Below are 23,005 nucleotides of genomic sequence, written 5' to 3'. Positions count from 1 at the left end.
ATAAAATGACTGATTAATGTTACAAAACATGACCACTTGAAATACTATAAGTAGTACTAGCATGATATATCATAACGATCAGCTTTATATAACTTAATTAACACATACAAGTTACTTATTATGTTATCTTACTCTGTAACATACGTACACACGCCTTAGCGGTGAACTACATACTCGTAAACATTATACGCATGAGTGACGCGCACCCGTACCTAGCCTACCTATACAATGCATGCACACTCTAAATGATCTAATACCCGACGAAATATGAAAGGATAGATATAAAAGTAAACATGGAATAGTAGGATGATCAGAGTTAACACTTACCCTGTTTCATAGGTGGTCACGATGACTCTGTCTGGTTTTTCGGCCTTCTAAAAATGACACACGTCTTACCGCAACAATGGCTAATGACTGTGTGTGAACATTACTTACGTGGTCAGTCCAACTTTCTATTATAGCTTACCCGTGAATAGCGGAACGAAATAAAGATAATATAAAATATAGAAATACCCACTTACCATCCTAATATGCTTCGTGACAGACTCTCTCATTGATATTAAGGGTCTGTTTGAATTCTAAAAACCCAAGTGACACACGCCGTCTTTACTATACCGATACAATTTTGCATATCTGATGATATTGATAAAATATCAAAACAAAACAAACTAAGAAATTTGATAAAATTTCCAGGTTTTAAAATTCTAAAAAAAAAATATCTTTCAAAATATGCCTTCGTGTCAAATGAGATCGTTGTTTGAGAAAGTGCCGGTGAAATGATATGTGTTGCATTTAGTCAAAGTAACAGGTTGTGTGAATGTTTTTTAACGCTTGGTTTTGTCACGTGTTCTTATCTGCATTTCATTGTATTTAGTAACGAAATATGCATGATTAATATTTTATTATAATTAGAATACGTTTTGATATATCTGATACTACAATGTGTACCTGGATACTTATGAAATTACAAATTCTGAAAGTTGCACTGCTTATCAGAAGCGAATTGGAACATGAATAATGAATGTATGAAAATCGCGTAATTCATGGAGAGTGACGTTTGTCACACTCTATACAATTCAGTGACATAAACATTGCTTACAATTCTGCGTTCTTTACTGGAACAAATATTTACAAGTTATAAATACGATTTATATATGGCCGTATAGAGGATTGTGTAAATGTGTAAATATGTTGATATTTATTCTACCATGTTTGCTATTTATGAAACTTTTCATTGGTTAATAGCATGTATCTTAAAACGATAGACCATGCGCGCGCATGTATTATTTTCAAACAGACCAACGCGCTTCCAAAAATCTCCCTAACAAGCCAGCCTTGGGCTGGTTTCCTTTGTCGAATGAGTGTTCCCGCATTTAGGTTGGTTTGTTACCGGACAAACAAAAAATAGTTTCTATTTAACTTCAAGATTTTCATTAAAATCGTCAAGCTCACGGTCAGAATGTTCTGCCGAACGTATCGTAAAGATGACTTGAACTAATGTTTGTAAGTCTGTCAAATATTGATTGCATGTGTTGATGAGCGATGTCGATATAACGATGGTTTTGTTCGACTGAAAAACCCGTCTGGTATAATGTATGCGTTAATGTTGATTATGTTTGTATAGTATGGTGGAAAATATCACTAGTGATTCGAAAAGCGACCTTTGTTAATTATTTTCTCCAACATTTTGTCACCCTCGTTATATACTCCACCATAACACACGCGCATACGTTGATAATTTCTGAAAAAATAAAGTTAAGGTGAACTTAAGACTCACTTCAGAAAGGAAAAGAAATACATATGTGCCATTAAAATATATTTTTGAATTGAAATTATGTCACATTCTTAAAGCATTAAAATATGCAGTGACAAAGAAACAACCTGGCAAACTTATGGGCATAATAATGATAATAAAAAACTCTTCAAATCAAATAAATTTGCCCATAGTCTTCCTCAACCTGCATTTCTTAAAACCCTGTAATGTTTGTTCGTCGATCAGTAGACTACATATATCGCGTAAATCATGATATTTGGCTCAAAGGCAGCACATCAATTATGTAAATCTATGAAAGCAAAACTGAAGTTGTTAAGCTCTTCAATAAAGAATGAATGTCTATGAGGCCCTTTGTTGGGCCCGGTATAATAATGAATATGTATTTTATGTAAGTGTACGCAAATAAGTTGTAAATTTCAACTCAAAATATAAATTAGAAAAGAAATTTTTGAGGAAATAAAACACTTTTCATTTGAAAATTACCTAAAACATTCCCCTGACTTAATCCTCCATTTTATATAAACAATCTTTAAGTGATGATTGAATTCTGTATTTTTTTTTCATTTTTCCTGTTAAATTTACACATCGTTTCAAAACCAGAAATGATATTATTTTGGTTTTTAAGCTCATTTTGAAAACAGAAAATTATATTTGTGATTTACCCTACCCCTTTTGGTACCTCCAAAAACTCACTTTCGGTCAATATTTTACCTTAGTTTATTTGAACAAATTAAAGAGGTGAAAATCCGAAAATAACGGGGCCCAAAAAAGAGGCCTCATCCTTTAAAACAAGTCACCGTGGAGGGGGCCACATACTGCTCCCATAGGAACGCCAACAGTTTGCCAGGAAATATTGCCACCAAACTAAACGAAGATACTATCAACCAGAAACTCAACATACTCACTATTCCACCGGCTACAAACATTTACATCTTTTTATATCATCGTTTTCCTTTTTCGAAAAGCTCCATTTTGAGAGTGAAAAGAATGACAAAGGATTATGTTTTTTGGCAAAACCAAAAAATATGAAGAAAAAGTGTTCGATATTGATAAAAGAATCTTTTGTGATTATCACAATCCATATTACATTTATTCCACTTATGGAGTTTAAATACGACTTTAATGTTTCAAAGCATTATAGCATTAAAAGGTTTGCTTGATCGAACAACTAGCAGAACCTGTTCTGTTTAAGGATTATTATTCAATTCCAGTTCCAATCAAACTGATCCTATCTATATCATCGATATTAAGGAAGATTGTAATACAGTAGAGGGAGAGGCTAGTATTTCGTTTTTCAAAAATAGAAAATCTATAAGTATCTAGGGTATCCTAGGTTTCTCGCCATTGTTTTGCAGACATGATATGTAATAGAACTTGTAGGCACGGATTAAGCTAGACGATCTGTTGTCTGCTGATAAAACTACAAAATTATGCAGAACGTTGAAAGGGTTTTTGACATCGAATTAAGAAAAAGACTTCTAAAATCTATGATAATTTTGAAAGGGCCTGTTTCCAGTAATGTTAATTCTCCATAGGAGCCTGCCCCCGCATAATTTCTTATCTAGCTCAATTGCTGTTTTTTTCTTTACCGAAGAATAATTTTACCCCTTTCCGACACCCAGATTTCATAATTTCAGTGAAAATGTATTTTTATAAAGTTGTCAATTTCAGCATCAAAGACATAAGTTCGTAAATAAAAGAAGGTTATCTCGAAATTGTAATTCGCAACATAGTATAAATTTCTTTTGATAAATATTTCCAAAACATCGTGTTTATTCATAAAAGATAAATAAAAATATTCTCGGATGAAAACGCACTTGCAGAGACACACTTATGAAGAAAAAATGCCATAAAATTGCAATTTTCTCCCGTTATATAGTTTTGGATGCAAATTTCCATCAGAAAATCGGATAGAGCTTTACTTGTTTCATATGTGTACCAAAAATCAGCTAATTCCATGTGGTGGAACGTTCTCATATCGCCGCCTGAATGTGGTTGTAAATTGAAAGAAAAGGGGAAATGAGTAACAACCTTGTCTGAAACCCTATTATATAGCTTATTATATACAAACTTTTATATTGAATATCAGAGCGGATATTTTCATGACAGTTTTATGATGTGTAACGACTAAATAAACAGTATCGATATAAAGATTTACACTGAGGACACCCTGATACATGAATACTGTTCTATCTCAAGTTGTCCTCTTCTGAATTTTCTGATCGTGTGGCCTTGTACATTTATCCGTATCTTCTTGTCTTTGTCTATACGTTTACGGAATCATTGACTCGACGCTAGCTATTCTTGTCTCACTTTCCTTGTTTTATTGTCCCATCTCCAAAGCGTTGTGGCTCTGTCAGGGTTGGGACCCTGACTTGTCTCACTTTCTTTGTGCCTGCCGACCACGCCACATCGAATAGATAGATTATCCATATGAAATACTTTATTTTGTTCTAAGTAATCAATCAATTCTGCGCTTCTTGGAGGTATTGAATGTGATTTATTATATTGTCTTGTTATTTTGTGTAATTAGTTGTTCGTTATTTATCACACATTTTCGCATAATTGTACCAAACTACTAAGTATTAGCTGTTTACAGCAATCATCGGTGGCTTGCTATTTTGTTACTTTATCGACGCTTCATAAACCAATCGTTATTGTTTCAAGATGGAGGGTAAATGTGTTGGAGAAGGGTGTCAAGTATACTTCAAGAAACGTAGTGGCAATAAGAACAGAAGTGCACGCAATGTAAATAGTCCACAATATAAATGGCTCCTAGATACGCTGGTGCAACAAGGATTGATGTCAGCAAAGGAACAAGCACTTATTTGCCAGAAGTGCTACATGAAGTATCTTCGGAACAAAAATCAGCCTGAACCTGAACCCGAGCAGAACCAGGAAATAGAGGAAGAAGACGACTCCCCGTCCCATATCCTGCCGTTGCTGACCCTTCATGATCTTTTGAATGGATCATCTTCACACAAAAAATGCTGTCTCTGTCTTGTTACCTTTGCAAGAAATGGAACAAAATCATCAGTCTTACCAAAACGTGCAAGACATCACCTGATCTATTCACACAAACTGTGGTGTCCCACCTCATCCCGCGTCTGCTCCATTCACCTTATTGGTAACGACTTAGATCCGTCTACAGAGGTTGTCCTTGATGGTAGAGGTTCCTTGGAATCTCAGTTACCATCAAAATCGTCCGAAATCATTAATGACCTCCTAGAGGTGTCGCACGTCCTTTCACAGAACCAGTCTGCGTTTACAATAAGCTTTTCTTCTCTTGATGACTCGGCATGCATGGCCTGGACAGGTTGGTCCAAAGATCAGTTCCTCGAAATCCACTCGCACTGTTCCCCATATCTTTCATCTGGTATATATACCAAGACTACACACGATGCTCTATTACTGTTCTGGGTAAAACTGAAAACCGACATTTCCTGGAGTCAGTGTTCTTCTCTTTTTGGAATTTCCAAGTCAAGTGTGTCCAAAACTTTCCACTCCATAGTACAGGCATTAGACACATCGATAGTCCCACAATTTCTAGGTCCGGATCACTTGACAAGAGAACAGTTGCTCGGGCACAATACTGTCTTTTCAGAAGCATTTTTTGGAGATAAAGCCACTGCCATATTAGATGGCACCTATATTTATATCCAGAAAAGCTCCGACCACAAGCTCCAGAGAATGTCCTACTGTGGCCAGAAGAAGAGAAACTATCTCAAATTCATGAGCATCGCCTTACCAGATGGCTACATTCTGGACACAGTAGGACCATTCACTGGCAGCGAAAATGATGCTACAATTACAAAAAAAGTCATGGACAAGCTAGTTACTTGGCTACAACCAGACGACAACGTTGTCGTTGACCGAGGTTTTAGAGATGTCCTACCAGTTCTCGAAGCCTCTGGCCTCAATGCTAGCATGCCGTCATACCTGAAACCCGGTCAAAGTCAACATTCTGACGTCCAAGCAAATCTTGACAGAACTATCACCAAATCGAGGTGGATTGTGGAATCCTATCATGGTCGTCTGAAACACTGGACGTTCTTCCGAACGCAATTGGTGTCTAACAGCTTTATCAATGTCATCGAGGCTTTGCTTCGAACCGTCACAGCCTGTCTGAATGGTATTAGAGGACCGATCTACCAGAGATCTCCAGAGAGAGATGCCAAAGATAGGCTAATGGCTGAACGTATGAAGGACCGTTTGACAACACCGAATGGTTTAGCTCAGAGAGTCAAGACAGATCCGGATCTATCTAGACGGGCAAGGTCCGAGTTTGTCAAGATGGATGCATCTTCCGTACTGTTTCCCCGTCTCGATCTTGATTACTTGAGAACCATTACGTGTGGAACGTATCAGATATCTCTGGCTCCTGGTTACATCGCCGAACATTTAAGTGATGACGGAGACTATGAGGTGTGGCTTTACCAGCACTCCCCAGACCTTCTCCGATGTCAAATACATTCTCGACACAAAAGCCAAACGAAATATAACGTTTGGATACGGTTCACCGTTTCACCCGATGTTGAGGCCCCAATAAAGGACTACTACTGCCAGTGCCCAGTTGGAGAGAGAACGATGGGAATGTGTGCGCACATCTCCAGTATCTTGTACTACCTTGGGTATTACAGGACGCTGGAAAACCCTCGACCATTACAACCACAGGTAAAGAAATTCCGACAAAACTTGAAATAGTTTTCCATGCGGCAACGGAGTGCATATGTCGAAAGTATGTTTGGGGCTCGATATGAAAGATCCCCGTTACCATGTGACTAACCAAACTTATAAATATAGGTATTATACAATCGCCCGTAGCTATGAACACTCCCGTAAATGCGAAAACCAACCAAAATCATAAGGAACACGTTTTGTTTGTTGTTCTGTCTATTTGTCAGCCAATGTCTTCAACCACGGGGACTTGTGAAGTAGCCATCTTGGATTTTTTTTATGAAAAAGTGTTTCTCTCACTTTTTTTCATATCTGTGTACATATTCTCAACATACCGAGCAAATACTCTCGTTTTTTTGTTAATTATCTAAAGAAAGTCGAAAATCGGCAATTCAACCATAGGCTAATTCAACCCAACATTTGAAAATGTTCCACCACTTACATTTTGATGATTTTTCCTCTCATCAATAGCATATTACGTACTGTTTAATAGGATAAAAATTGGTTTGCATCCAACGCCCATAAAAGGGTGTATTCTCTAAAAAACACAGTTTTTGTGTCTAAAATGTTATCATCGAAAATGGCATTTTTGAGATTGTTTCTTCCATAAAACAGCCAAATGGCGCGATGGAAACATGATTTTTTGTCACAATCATGCCATGAATGTATTCTTTACGGTGACCATCATTTGATTAGATTTTCATTAATATTTTACATAACATGCACATTTTATCAACACTTAGACAGCTTCTGAAAGGTACAACTTTGAGGAGCCATAAAAAACAAACCAAGTGACCTAAATCTTTATACTTTATAGATTTGTGACCACAACGGCATGGGCAATGCACCACCAACAGGAAATTTGAATCAGAGAAGGGGCCGTTTTGGAAACCGGCCCTTTGTAAAATTGGTCCATTTCCCTATCACCGATATCGGTTCAATTTCGGTAGAGGTAACGCTGCACATAAATTATCGCTTAATGTCTATCACTAAACGTACTAAACTATGGTTACCTTTAACGTATAGAGTGTATAGATTTATTTTCTTTAATTTTTAGAAACAAATATGCAATCACACAAAAAGAATGGAAATTTGACCTTCCATGTCATAACATTCAACACATTCTTGTTCAACAAGGTATATTTTGCTAAGATTAATCCATATTTTCTTCACATTTGATATTTTTATTAATATCATAACCGATAAATCACAGATATGAATACATTTCCTGGACACTCATCAGATGCACCGATATGTATATTCATCATGCTTTTAAACAAACATAGCATTCACATGGGCACATTCAGGAAGGTTAAACATATATGATATATTCACATTTGTTTTATGCATGCACCATTAGGGTAAAATGAAGTTCAGTCTGCATATAAATGATTTTGCAGTTTCTTAATTCTATGGCGAATCTAACTTCTGTATAACGTACAGTAAATATATATATATTTTACCAGTATTCTTATTTCAGCGCGTTTTTTGCGCTTTTAAATTGTGCGCTTAATTATGAATGCTATAATTGAAGTTTTCACCTGTTTTGTATTGCATATATCGTATGCATTGACAAGTGTATCTGTTAAAATTTGATGAAAAGCTAAAATTTGATGTTAAAATTTGAGTTCGCTGAAATTTTTTTTTTAAAGTAATTGTATAGCTTATTAAACCTATTTTACTATTATTTATTTGTATTTGTTTCTCTATGGAGTTATTGATATATTCTGCCAAAAGTGTGTAAACAGCTGAAGAGCCTACCAATTTGACTGGTATTAGACCCAAACAGTAGACAACATCAAGCTCAGGCAAACATAAAAGTCAGGGTTAAATATCATGTACTTATTCGTACAATTGTGATAAAGACAAGGTTACATATATACTCATGATTAAAGGTGCGAAACAATACTAACGGTAACAATATTGAAAGTATATTTAAAAAAAGAAAGCGCCTATATTATATGTCGCGTCACGATTCATCGTCATAATTATAATTCATTTCTGAACTTTCATCAAAGTTTAAACAAAAGTCAAGTATGAAAACACCTTGGATGAGTTTGTATTTCAGGTTCCAATGCTATTAATGGGTCAACCGCAGACTCAAGGGAACATTTATATGTTACAGACGTTTTCTAGTGTTTTCGACAAATGGAAAACACCGGTACAAAAAACAAAATCTATAATATCAGATAATCGATTATAAAAAGTATACTGAACATTCACGACAATGTTTTTATTAAAGATATCACGATTTTTTTATTTTATAAATAACATATTTTGAATATATAAATACGATTGGGCATATCAACAAAAGATTTACGGTATAAAATAGTTTTATAGTATGAATCACCATTTAGAGCATAAATAATTGGATATTCAAATAGTGCGACATTTGACACTCCTCTTACACAGCACGAGTCTTTGTTCTTTAAGTTACTGTCACTGTTTTGAGATGATGTTTGAGTGACATGCATACATGATTCACCTTGCGCTATAAAGATGACATATGCAGTCTTAAACTGACTCTACATGTGTGAGGTACAAGTCGTCAAAACATGCAGGATAATATCTAAATTTTATCTATGTACTGATCTGTCATGTATTTATACAGTTGTGTGAAATAGTCATTTGCGGTTGTAGTACAGCCTTATGCCAACGATTATTTACAAATACTTATTTTTTTAGCAGTGAATGGAGACTGGTACGAGTTAGTATTTGCATCGGTATCAAAGCAAAGTTGAATCTCATGAATTCCATATGCCATCTAAAGGTCGAGCTGGGAATACACTATAATACAAGGACATGAGCTCAGAAGGATGTAAAATGCGGTACGTATCAAATTAATGTCTTTTTCTAACAGTTATTTCAGGCAAACATCTTATTAATCTCAGTAATGAAAAAAATAAAATGAGACAGTTAACAAAAAGTATGTTGTCGACGCGTTTTGAATGTTGCAGCAAATTCCTATTTCAACTGTCCCTGGCAGAATGATGCTTACAGGTAATACATGTATATAACACAGTACAAATATGATGAAATATTGTTTTACTTAATGAAGAACATTTATATTTATAAAAAATAATAAACCAATAATGATACAGATTGATCGAATTCCGTTTGAAAAAATCATAATTGACTTAACTTGCAACATTTTATATATACATCAATATTGTTTTTTTCTAATGAATTAGATCTTCACTAAAATGAAGACTACGTACACAGAAAAGCTGGGTGTCACTTGTCAGATCTGTGGCTGCATGTCTTCCGGCTTCCATTATGGTGCCTACACGTGCGAAGGATGCAAGGTAATACGAGGTTTAACCTATTATATTCAATAATGGCTATTCCCTTAATGCTAGACTTTTGCAGGTTATATCGTATAACCTAAAAAAAACAGACAACACAAAAAGTGATGACGTCGTATACGGCAATGTTTGGCGCGGTATTTGTTATTCCTACTTATGATTGGTTGAAATTACTGCGCAATGATGATATAGATATCGGTAAACATTCTTTAGCTATGAATGAAAAGATCTGATTTTTAAAATTTAATTATAAGGGATAACCAAAAATGTCTGTTTTGTTTTATACGGTATATACCGAAAACACTGAGTGCACTTTTGTGTATAAATCGCTTCGCAGATTTATGCAAATTGCACAAAGTTTTTTTTACGGTATATACAGTTTTACCCCCAATATAATCTCTGTTATTCCTTAATTAATGAGTTCAAGATGAATAATTTCTTTGTGATAGTTTCCATTATATATAATGTGTTCCTGAAGTGCTAGGCTAGAGAAGAAACCTATCGCTCACTCTAAGGAATCTTTCCATGTACACAAAAAGTATTTATAGGCAATGCGGGTGCCCAATCCTATTGTTAATTGCAACAATAAAATAATTTTGAAATAAAATACCATGCCATCCGAATGGGTTTTTTCCTCTCCTGACAGGCCTTCTTTCATCGGTGCATCAAGAGGAAACTGATCTTTCAAAAATGCACGAAAGGGAAAAACTGTCAAATCAATATTGGATATAAGTACAAATGCAGGATTTGCAGATATCAGAAGTGTCTACAGGTCGGAATGTCTATTGGCGGTAAGCACTCCATTTTCAAAAATTATAACTGAAAATAATATTGAACTGCTATTGTCATTCGAAATTATTGATATATTTTTAAGGATCTTAGTAGTTAGAGCGAGTTATAATAAAAACGCTTTTGAACATGTTTACTGATGCAACTCTACTGAGTAAAAAAGTATTCAATGCCTTACTTAATTTGAAGTCAGTTAAGAATTTTGATGTTATTTTAGTAGTTTTAAACTGATGTCATTTTTTCACTGAGGAGCTATTGAGATAAATTTTGAATAAATTGCGAAAAAAAAACCGTGCTCAATGAATTTGATAAGTCGTTAACTTAAGTAAAGTCGAGCTTTGTAAGCCACATTTTAGAGAGTTTGGTAAACTTTGAACAGAAAATAGCGCCGCAGCGTCGTCGCGTTAAGCTTAATAAGCGGAAATTACGTTCCCATTCATCAGTCAGCTCCTACACACTGAAGTGTTGCGCTTCCTTAGATACGATAGTTGGAAAAGAAATATTCAATGCCTAGGAAGACAATCACTGGGGAACATCTCCAAGGTTGTTTAAATTTGAACTACTTTCATTTTATTAGAACCTACTTGAATTCTCATACACCACAACACGTTGGGTATGGTTCTAACTACAAAGATCACCACAAACCATCACACTACTGCAACACAAATTGTCCTTTTCAGCGATGTAGAAGTTTAAGAGGGCCACTCGGACGCCTTCAGATTATGTCTCCTATCACCAGGTGATAAACAGAATATGATACATTTGGTTAATGATCCATTGCCAAAAGACGGCGTGCATGGGTCCCATAAATGCGATTACTGTAATGACATCGTGTCAAGAATAGCCATGCGTAAGGCCATCTCGTTTTCTAATTTTCCCACTTTCCAGCGTCTTCAGATAAACTGGAGGGTGCAGAAATACTTACCCTTTCTAATATATTTCCTTCCTGTGATTCATGATATTTCTTTCTTTTGCTTCGGCGTTCACTCTATCGGCTCGTACCAACTTTGTATTTCAATTTTGCCATTGTGTGTTGACTCTGTGGTATATATAGAGGATCTTATATGAGTATTTATGGCATATGAAATTATTGAACGAGTTTCATAAATTCAATATGACATGGAAACGAATGTAAGATTCTAATATTCTAATTAGGAAAAAAGGTATCAAACAATTATGTGTTTTCAGCTGACTCTATTAGGTAAAAACTGAAGAACTGCGATCATGAATTGTCGTTCCGCGCAATGCAAAATGGTTCCATATTGTGTAACATTTTAAGTTTGTTTAAAATAACGGTAAATGTATCGTATGCTATAATGAATAGAAGTACTACCTGCTGTTATATTACACATGTGTGATACCATAATTATGACATGGCCGTATGACATAGTAAAATGGGTCAATTATTTGATACATGTATCATTACAAGTTCCTATGTTATATGTATTTCTGTACTTATAAAGCCATCAGAGTGGGTCGGCTGCCAAACACCGAGCGGGAAAAGCTTAAAGCTAACTCCGAGGACATTACAGGATATAGACGTCGGCTCCTGGATTTGTCAGACAGAATAACGACAAATTTTGCCAATGTTTTCCACGACTCTTCATTATTTAAACCGGGGAAAGAGACCGTAATAAAAACTGTAAGCCAAAATTATGCAGTTCTAATCATGATGAACAGCAATACTGGAATTACATTATATGCACTTTCCATATAAAGTTCTTTTATTTTCGAGAGTAAAGAGAATGTTTAAAAAATGTCAATGTTTGAAAAATACGTGATTTTTATATATTTATTAAAAAATGTGCAAATAAAGTGAGACAAAAACAAAGGTGTTTGAGGACATTCAACAATTTTATATAGGTAGTTACTGGCATATACAAGATTGAAATCAATAATGAATGTATATCAAGTAAGAATCCTGTTTTCATATTTTATAATTTTCTTCAAATGGCTTTTGCAATACAAACATTTAAATCACCCACAAGTTTTCGATTTTTTAAGTCAAACTGCTGTGTTTGCTGAGAACAAGCAGTTGGCTGTTTCTGTACAGACTTATCGTCTATGAAGCCGGATGATAAAAGCATCTTCGATAAGGAATATATAGAAAAAAAAACATAAATCTTGGTATTCCACATACAAATTAATGACCCATAGATCTACTTTGTCGGCTTGGATAAAATTCCCGTAATTATAAAGATAAAAATTCTATAGTCGGAACAATGTATTAATTTGATAGAAACTGATATTCACAAATTATGTTAATATAACTATATTATCGATTGTGTATATATTGATGAACGGCTGTTTCATATTTCAGCCTGTTCCATATGCTTGTTCTGGATTTGTAATTAGCGAACTTGACACAGTTGGTTTTTATCAACTAGGAGTATTCAATCAATATCAGGAAATGCTTGTACCTATCATGAAAGACACTATCCAGTTTGCCAAGAAATTGCCTGGATTTTTAGATTTGCGACTTTGTGATAGAGTGGCTTTAATGAAACAGGGAGCTTTTTGTATTTGTATATTATTGGTAAGTTGGTCAGATATCTCACGAATCCTAAAAAATCAAGGATTCATCTCTCGTTACAGATATCTTCTCTGAGCCTTTGTAATATATTCTGACAAAATCGAAGACTCGCGCCAAGTCATCTGATTGGTTTCATGATTAAAAAACCTTTCCAATCATTAGGCTGATACATGAACCTGTTCTTTAAAGGTTGCAGTGGAGCAACATCAAACTTCAAAGCAGGCCCATTTTACCGTTATTCTGCAACATGATTCCTTTGATCTTCATCAAAGACATCAGACTAGTCTACTTGAATCATCTGTAAAGTGTTTAGTAAAAAGCCTTCTGTTTTGTCATAACATATTCCAAGAGTGCTTAGAAGATATGTATATCGAGAATTAAACACTTGGATTTCAAAGAAAGTTCTCATACAATATCGAATTCATTACATTCTTATTAGTTTCTGTATAACCATAAATGTACACCGCCTTTGTAATTAATGTAAAGTTATGATCAATAGTTATGCATGAATAAAATTAATTCATAAAAAGATATTTATGCGAATTGAATAAAACAAATAAAATATACAAAAAAATAAGAAGGGCGAACTTATCACTACAGCGAACGTTTGTGAACGTTATATACCTAGTCATCAAATACGAAGAGCAAATTTATTATCGGGCGAAAATTTAACGAGGCGAAAAGTTCCCGGTATACACTAAATAAATGAACGAGAAAAAAAAATCAATTGGTTGGGACAATCGGTTTTGGATTCATTTTACAAACATTATGAAACATTTTCAAAATCGCCAATGATCAAAATCCTCAATTATAAAGAACGAATTTTGCTCACTTGAATTTGTAGATGCATAGGTCATTGTCTGGGCCCAATGTGGAGTTGAAAGGTACACACACCAGCCTGTGTCTAACAAAGGAGGCCATCAGTAAATGCTCAGAGGCACAGGTACTTCTTGGTAAAACAATAAAGATATCGGAAAGGATTCACCAGCTCAAACTACAGCAGACAGAGTTAGCTCTCTTTGCCTCCGTAATCCTGCTGTCAGGTACGAATCTAATCATGTTATTATATTACACAACATTTATATAGCGCCCTATATAATTTGCAAAATTATTCTAAGGCGCTTTACAAAACATGAAAATAGCATTTCTTCAGTAACATTTATGAATAATGATGATTAAATGACGTACAAATTAGCGTTATACATAACGTAACACGGCATTTATCTCCATATACATAAATAGTGTGTAGATGACATCTGCGCAAAATAGCCCTAAATGCAGACGCAAACAAGTGGGACTTTATAACCCTCTTGAACTAGGCAAATTGTTGACGCAACTTTATTACATATATTGTATTTTATTATCCTGATTACTAGTTACCAATTAAATTGTAAATAACTCTACGCTTTATTTAACATGATGACGTATATTCTGCAGTACATGCATATGGGAGAACAGATACGGAGTCATGATATTACATGAATATCAATGAAAATGTATCGATATGGGTTAAAATTCTGAAATACAATACGTAGTGTAACTGTGAAGCTATTTATTCTTCAATTATGTATCATTGATGTTTTTGCGTTAATTTGTGAACCTCCTAGAGACGACCTACACGCTAGGTTGTGATAAAGAGGTATACTTATAAGAACCTCAAATTATTATTATTTATTATTATTTAATTCTTATTAGAGCGGTTTAGATATGACGCTGAATTATGCAATTTGCAAATGAAAGTTACATTTTACTGCTTCATATGGTGAGTGTGCCGAATCATCGATGCGGTACACTGTTCAACTTCGTTAATGCGATTAAATAATAGTTCCCTAACAAAACCAATTTTAGAACATTCTTGTTTTGTTGTTGTATAGCAGAATATTTTCGCTCAGTCCAACTTTCGCATTTCGCTGGTAAAATTCATTTTTGCACAGCGTCAATTTTGACGTTTAGATTTAATTACTATGTATATTCTGTTGTTTTATTAATATTCGCTGTAATGATAAATTCGCCCTGGGTTCGTGGGGCCAAAAGGCGAAAATTGAATTGCTGCAAAAATGTTCAGGTATACAGTAACTATATTGATTATTCAATAGTTTTTTTTGTCGATAGTTTATTAGCGTTCATTTGATTTGTGGCGCTCAGACGTTTTAGCACATTGAAATAATCTATCCGGTAGAACAGAATAAACAGTTAATTAAGTTTTACTGAAATACATTTGTTAAAAAAAACAGTTAGTTGTGAAATGTTTGGTAAATGTTGCTCGTCTTTTTGTTTCCCAGATAGTCCACTGCTTGAAGAACGAGAAAGAATTCGGTCAATTGCAGGTGATGTCACACAGGCGTTGCAAATGGAATTAGGTCATATTCGTTCAGAGGACAATGACATCTTCCTTTCATTTTTAGCATTGAAAGAGGATTTAAAACAGGCATCGGAGGAATTTATAAGTAACTTAAAAGCTGGAAGTTACAGCCTACCCGAGGACGTGTGTGACGGACTTCTGCTATTAAAAGACATTTTTGATATATGATATATGGTTGTTGCGGTCGGCAGTCGGACTCAAACAAATGCTTTTCAACTATAGAGCTTTAGTAAAAGAAAATTATACGATTGAAATTGATGAACGATTTTTTAACACTGAAATTGTATTAAAAAACTCAAGAAATACATTCGAAAATTATACCAATGCATCCATTGTTTTTTTTAGTTATGTGGGAATTTTTAGAACAATGCATACCTGGGGATATTTTTGTGCGAGGTACGGTAGTCTAGTGGTTGGACACTGGGCTAGTGACAGAAGGGTTGCGGGTTGAGCCACGTTACGGCACTGTGTTGTATCTTTGAACAAGATATTTACTCCGCTTGAATACGTGGTTGGACAGTGCTGGAATTGTTGAATGCTAGCTGTGAGCGCCGAAATGGCAGCAAAGACTGTTTGCTCCCCAGGGAGTTGAGAAAGTTATATGCTGGTTGCTATGGCCCTATAACCATGAAGGATAATTTATGAACCACTTTGAGACGACCTACAGTCTAGGTTGTGATAAAGCGGTATATAAGAATCTCGAATTGTTATTATAATTATTCTTATAGCTCCTCGTGTAACAAAATGCTAAAAACGATAAAATATATGTAAAATAAATTATTAAATATGCATTATGGATTAATTTTGAGATTTTGGTATAAATCTTCGAATAGGAGGGTTTTTCAAGCCTTTTTTTATTATGAATTCGCTAGATAATTTTCGTGCTACAAATTGTGTTAAAAGCAAATTGAATCTAAATATATTTGCTAAGGAATTAGTCGTTATTTTATAAATTAGCTAGTTGTTAAGTGGGTAAGTTTGATAATTGATTAGTACTACTTGCACATCGCTTTGAACTCCGTTCCGAGCAACAGCGGGATAGTTCTATATGCATGGGTACAGCTCTTTTGGAAGGCAAATAGTCAATTCGATTTTAGAAATTCATCAGCAACATAAAGAATAAATTAAAATAAATGAACGAATGGTCACTACACTATATCATACTTCTCTCAAAACCACACAACTATATAAGATCTAAACAAAGCTTGTTTTGACTTTGATTAGCATAACGAAAGTTAAAATATCAATACGATACAATATATCGATATTAAGGAGGCTCCACCCTTTTGCAATTAACCAGCAGAATTCAAATAAAGTTTCACATAATGGTTATGTCACTATGTAAAGATGATTTTATGACAATCTAAGTATTCCGATAAACTGGGGATTTTTTTGTAAAAACCCCGAAAAATTGAATTTTTGTCAAATTTATCTATTTCACATTTTTTCAGCGTGTGTCATTGTTTAGACTGTTACAACAATAAAATAATGATAAATTGTACCAAATATACACAAAGCCTTAATAATTCATTTATTTTACATTTTGCAATCATTTTGATCCTGATGAGAGTTGTCTACCTTGAAAAGAAACGGAACTTTTTGTAGAGGGATGGAATTTATAACGACGGTAACAAATTAATTTATAATATTAAAACTGTCCGTTTACTGTTCTTTTATAGATCAAAATTACTCACAATCACGTACACTTTGGACATCATTCCATAGCCCGCTTACGCCTGGAATATTTACATGTCAGGTACATCTGTAACCATGGTAGCATTTTATAGGAATCTCGATATTTTATAAAACACTATTTTCACAGAGTTATTGTTATAGCATTTGTGAAATGATTTACCTTACAGAGCGTAACTCGTTCGACAACAAAAATCGTAGCGTCCCCGAGCTTGTGAACAAGTGTCTGCATTCGATGCGCCTCATAAACGACCTTCCTGAAGTCGTCTGATCGTATGTCAATGTTTTCCTGTGAGTTAATTTATGTCTTTGTATCATACGCTTTATTTCCAAGCAAGTCTCGATATCGGGTGTTGACATATCATCGTCACGCACGTGTAATATTGTTTACCCGGTGTTACTATAATTTACACTATGGTAATGGAATGCCCGATACGCAATACGGAAATGATGACAAGAAAAGCATGTGCATTACGAAAGGTGGGAAGTCCTTATGTAAATGGCGTAACACGATAGCTAATACTCAAACACAATCTGAATTTAATGTAATGAGCGTTTAATGTTCAGTTAACATAGACAAATACTAAATATAGATTACGTAAATAACACTATCAACCAATGGCTACTTGGAATTTTCACCCCTTTTGGTCGTAAATGATGTTAATAATAAGAAAAGAAATAAATCAAAACCTTCATCACCCGTTCATAGTTATTCTTATATCAGATTACAATTTAATTCGGCAGCTGAATATCAGATCACAAACTTCATTCGACAATCTCTAGTAGACAAACTAAATGAATGGAGGTATGGATCCAATTAGCACTACTTTTTTTTTAATGTCTAGTCTTGACTACACTTGGATACAAAGTCTACCTAAATATAATGGCAGAAACTGGAGCTTTGTGATTATTTTCTAAAACGTCTTTTTCCAGTTCGTCCAAATCATCCAGTTATCAAAAATGATTTCATGGCTATCCTAAAATAGATCTATGTGAACATTATATGTAATAAAAACAAAGTTGACAGTTTTGTAATCGCAGCGTCAATGGTTTCTTTAGTAAATTCCTTTCGATACATATCTGTAATGTAAATGTTCACGGTGTCAGTAGACTTGTCCAAGTCCCATCTGATATAACGTTTTTCTTCTAAATAATGTATGTCGCTGTAGAAGAAGCGAAAGAGTAGATTTCCTTGATACAAAAGTAGATACAAAGTCTACCTAAATATAATGGCAGAAACTGGAGCTTTGTGATTATTTTCTAAAACGTCTTTTTCCAGTTCGTCCAAATCATCCAGTTATCAAAAATGATTTCATGGCTATCCTAAAATAGATCTATGTGAACATTATATGTAATAAAAACGTTAGACTGAGTCCTGCCATCACTTTATTGTTGTCAAGCAGTTTGGCTTGTTTATGTACAATAAGATGATATTATGATCCTCCGACAATGATACCTCCTTACTTGAAAACTACTATCATACAACTTTGAAGCATGGTCTTGTCATGTTTACATTCTTATTAACATTGTTTTGAGAACCGGCCAGTTATGATTCTTTCATCTGAGAACGCACATCATCAAGACAGAATTTCATATAGGAAATTAATACTGTTTTAACATGTTCCATATTGCCGTTTGGATCGGAGTATATTTTAACTTCCATGGACTTGGGACAATATTGAAGCAAAGAGGACCGATAGCTTTCATTATTAAAGTCTTGAACATAGTGTTGCAATTCAGCAGCTATTTTAGGAAACTCTTCCGCTTTGAAATTGACCACACCTTCTCTCAAAGTTGACAGTTTTGTAATCGCAGCGTCAATGGTTTCTTTAGTAAATTCCTTTCGATACATATCTGTAATGTAAATGTTCACGGTGTCAGTAGACCTGTCCAAGTCCCATCTGATATAACGTTTTTCTTCTAAATAATGTATGTCGCTGTAGAAGAAGCGAAAGAGTAGATTTCCTTGAATACCAGGAAAATTCCATGACGGCTCTTCAATCTGCAATGTGCTATTTGTTGTATCTTGGTTTTGGATCGAATTTTCTGTCTTTTGTGCTGGATTTTCTGTGACTGATGGTTTCTAATGAATACAAAACATGTAATGTATTACAAGCAAATTACGTTTGAATATTACAATTACACAAATATCAAATGAACAACACCAACATACCTATTGACCATTGGATTAACCCACACCACTTTATTTCTTACTATCTCATCTGGGTTATATTATCTGTCTCTCTCTCAGTATATATATAGTATACTGTATACCGGGAAACTGTCGCCGCAGGTTAACTTTCGCCCCTTTCGCCTTCCGATCTGAGGGCGAATTTAACATGACGACGAAAGTTTAAAAAGAAATTACGTATACGACGGCACATGTTTTGTCACTATTTCGTCTACACTGAGGCTTAACTCAGGTACCGTATGTGATGCAATTGGGGTCCAGTGTGTTCCGGTGTTACGGAAACACCACCACATCATACTTAAATTGAGAAAAGTATAACAATAAAAAAGAGATTATCTCCGGTGTGTAAACAAACGTATTAATTTTCTACTCACATGCATCCTTTGAACTTGATAAACACTAAACTTACTTCACCTGCAAATTATGCAAAAATAATAATGTTAGTTTTTCAGAAACATACACATAGAAATCAAATAAAGAATTCAGAAACTAAATGAATATCGGCCTCATATTGAATCTTAAATGTTAAATAATCAGCCATATGATTTCATCTATTTCAAAAATATTTTCAAAAAGTAAACAATAGATGATTCATATTTTTAATAAAGGAAAGTAAAAATGCAAACGTATGTCAATACAATGTAATATCAACCAATCAAAAATGTAAAATAAAAAGTAACACTTTTTTTTAAATTTGTAAACGAAGCAGCATTTTGTACATGCTATATTTGTAAAGATATATAATTTCACTTACTTGCGTCCATCGGTGCGTTCTAACGTGCCATTTACCGAAGTCTCTATGAAACACAGCTGCAAAAAAGCATAAGCCAATTTAAAAACAAACATTCTGTCCACATTCAAAATTCACAAATTCACAATCGACTTAAAGAGCCGTGTACCACCGCATATCTCTATATAATGAGACTTCATTATGGTTTATACTTCTTAGAGTAACGGTACCTTGTTTGTTATTAGTTCACATATTACTCTAAAATATTTAACATGAGTTTCCATTCCATATGAGATTTATGAGTCTATGAATGTATAATTTTACCAAGGAAACGTTATGGCAAGCTACATTTAAAAATCGTGACAAAAATCAGAAATGCAATATTATAAAATCTAAAGTTCATTAAAACATGTCAAGGGAAACATAAATCCATATCCAAATAGTAACATTCGACGGAAAATAAACAAGATCAAATTGTACTGGAATTTATTCGAGCAAACCTTTCAAACACCATCAGTTCGATTTTCAGATAATCAAATACACACACCAGTACACTGCATATTGTATTTTGGTTTCAATGCAGACAATGGTTGATGTAGAATTGACAGGAGAGATCATGTCGGGACTGAGCGTCCAGGACGGGGGGCTGGGAGGAAGACTGGAAACGGGAATGGGTTCCGTCAGGTCAAAGTATAAAACTCGGTCAGAAGGCTATACAGCAAGACATAGACAATAAAAAAACACAGGCTGACTGAAGCTTTGGCTTCTATTGTTCAGCTTAACACGTGTCGGAGAAGTCCGTCGGGTTATAATATACAGCATATATATACACCGTAACAAAAATGAAACTTTCAACTTTAAAACCCACCTGTTCAAATTCACACACCACTGCTCAAAACCATACTATTCGCCATTAAACGACTTCCTACCTTGCGAATGTTCTCCGGCTCGACTTTCGCACACAAATGGTGTCCTGCTATTGTCAACAACAAAAAAAGGAATATAACGCTAATCATTTCCCCTCAAACACGAACGGATCGGCACACTTAGATCGCTGTCTCTTGCAACAGTAATTGACGACGAGCGCGCTGACATTCCACGCTGGTTGACAACACATGACGGATTATGTTGTCCTATAATAAAGTATTGCGCATAGTAAATGCGGATAATGAACGCTGCTTGAACAATATTCTGACCACGGATTATTTTCAGAGCATTTAGATGGATGAATAATAAGAATTGATTTGTCATTTATCATTGAAGTTTGCAAAAGCTAACTATTTAATAATCCCCAAGGTGAACTCATAAGGCTTATGAATATGTTTTCATATCCAGTTGACAATTAAAAAAAGACAAAAGTTAAAAATGGAAAATGTTCATCAATGCTTGTGAGGGACCTAGGCGGTAATACATGTACAGTAGACCAGGTAAGTAGGTAATTGGTAATGTCAGCAATTAAATTAAAGAAATCTGTCAAATACTTATTGCAGGGAACCTTTGCGAGGACGAGATCAGTTCTGAAAAAAAGTGATCCCCATATGTAGCCTTTGATTTGTAAACGACACAAAACCATTACAGATGTATATGTACTTATATGTGGAAAAGTGATGTATTAGGGTTTGTGTCCAGCACAAATATAGAATTTATATCGACACTATACCTGTTATACTGTATTCTCGATTTGTGTTTATTCTATCTAACACACAATAGCATATACAATTTAACCATTACTATATCTTAGACTCCAATAAATTCTTCAATTCATAATTAAGAGGTTTTACTCACATGTCCCTCAGTTCAAACAATGTTTTACGAAATTTGGATTTTCATTCTTTTATCCCCTAGCATCACCGATGAGTCATAGAAGGACAAAATAGTTGTATGGTGCAGTGTAATTACTTTTAGGTATACTGTATCTATTCACCTGTGTGTTTTACCTTTATCACTCAATCAAAAAGAAAACAGCTAACCATTGTAAAACTAAGTATATTGCTTTTCTTATTCATTAAGACCTAGTCAGTACTAAAATAATAAAATAGAAGAAGAATTAAACTTCTTACCTTTGGTAATTCAATGTTGTTGTACAGTTCTTCAATCGCAATCAGTTTGGCCCAGGATTGGTAATGTGATCCTTTACCCTCACAAATAGATTTTTTTTAAACTAATGGAAATTACTTATCGTATTCACTACATATTACCTGGGGTTAAATTTTGCTGTGCACCCGAATCCCATGTGTCGTGCAAAGTATTTTTAGTGTCATCAATTAAAGGGGTAAACCTCGAAACACAGGTAAACCGTGTAAAAAAACACTGATCCCGAGCGTCGTCATCCGCCAGCAACTTCACTTGAAAGAAAATCAAATGTATATGTTCCTTTGTAGGAGTAAACTGTAATCAATTTATCACCTAGTGTGTACACATAAGTATGTTGTGGCCACTTAAATGTAAAAGTGTTATTTTTACACGGACTGCCCAGTTGTCCGGTGCTTATCTGATTTGAGTACTTTGTATTCTTGCTTTGATTTTAAAATTAAAATACGTCTTCAGGTCATGTCATACAAATATCCGTTCAGTACTTCTTCAGAAAAAGCAATGACAAGAAAATTTTAAGGATGAACGGACCATGGACGATTTGATCAGCCCACCATTTTATAATGGTTGCCTAAAAAGGTTGATGGACAGGTGAACTGAACAAAAAACCCCACAAATAATGAATCACAAGCACTTTCATTGTAACTCAACGCTATTTTCCAGAAGTTTCTGAAGAAGTCTGAACGTTTTTGTTTTTAAAAAAATTAAATGTATCTTCCAATGTCAGTTGAGCAGATTTTTTCCTCAATATACAACCTTGTTACGTTGCATTCGTTAAATTTTGATAGTAGAGTGTGGCCCATGTCATTCATGTGTAACGGTAATGTGAAAATTACTCTACATAAGTAAAGGCATATATAT

General features: G+C 34.6%; 2 protein-coding genes across 4 annotated transcripts in view; one reads left to right on the top strand and one right to left on the bottom strand.

Moving 5' to 3' along the window:
* The window catches only part of LOC110455413 (nuclear hormone receptor E75-like), a 22,110-nt gene extending 6,376 nt beyond the window's left edge, over window positions 1–15,734 (top strand). The window contains exons 1-8 of one of the 3 annotated variants that reach the window (XM_021505540.1): window positions 8,970–8,989; window positions 9,137–9,279; window positions 9,643–9,756; window positions 10,403–10,547; window positions 12,009–12,187; window positions 12,866–13,081; window positions 13,923–14,121; window positions 15,361–15,734. In XM_021505540.1, coding sequence (XP_021361215.1) covers window positions 9,655–9,756; window positions 10,403–10,547; window positions 12,009–12,187; window positions 12,866–13,081; window positions 13,923–14,121; window positions 15,361–15,608 — 1,089 coding nt within the window. In that variant the 5' untranslated portion in view covers window positions 8,970–8,989; window positions 9,137–9,279; window positions 9,643–9,654 and the 3' untranslated portion in view covers window positions 15,609–15,734. Of the gene's footprint in view, window positions 1–8,969; window positions 8,990–9,136; window positions 9,280–9,642; window positions 9,757–10,402; window positions 10,548–12,008; window positions 12,188–12,865; window positions 13,082–13,922; window positions 14,122–15,360 lie in introns of those variants that run through there. The other 2 variants (XM_021505539.1, XM_021505538.1) reach the window with 2 other exon arrangements.
* Window positions 15,735–17,690: 1,956 nt separating this feature from the next.
* LOC110455372 lies at window positions 17,691–22,286 on the bottom strand. Its single transcript, XM_021505470.1, has 4 exons — window positions 22,252–22,286; window positions 20,983–21,029; window positions 20,078–20,133; window positions 17,691–19,215 (listed from the first exon to the last, which is right to left on the bottom strand). The coding sequence occupies exons 1-4, from the start codon at window positions 22,284–22,286 to the stop codon at window positions 18,679–18,681; spliced, it is 675 nt and encodes a 224-aa protein (XP_021361145.1). The 3' UTR covers window positions 17,691–18,678.
* Window positions 22,287–23,005: the final 719 nt, after the last annotated feature.

The sequence above is a fragment of the Mizuhopecten yessoensis genome, unplaced genomic scaffold (genome assembly GCF_002113885.1).
Source record: "Mizuhopecten yessoensis strain PY_sf001 unplaced genomic scaffold, ASM211388v2 scaffold8213, whole genome shotgun sequence".
NCBI classification, from domain to species: domain Eukaryota; kingdom Metazoa; phylum Mollusca; class Bivalvia; order Pectinida; family Pectinidae; genus Mizuhopecten; species Mizuhopecten yessoensis.
The sequence above is the reverse complement of the archived record's forward strand: the minus strand, read 5'-3'. Positions and strand labels throughout refer to the sequence as shown.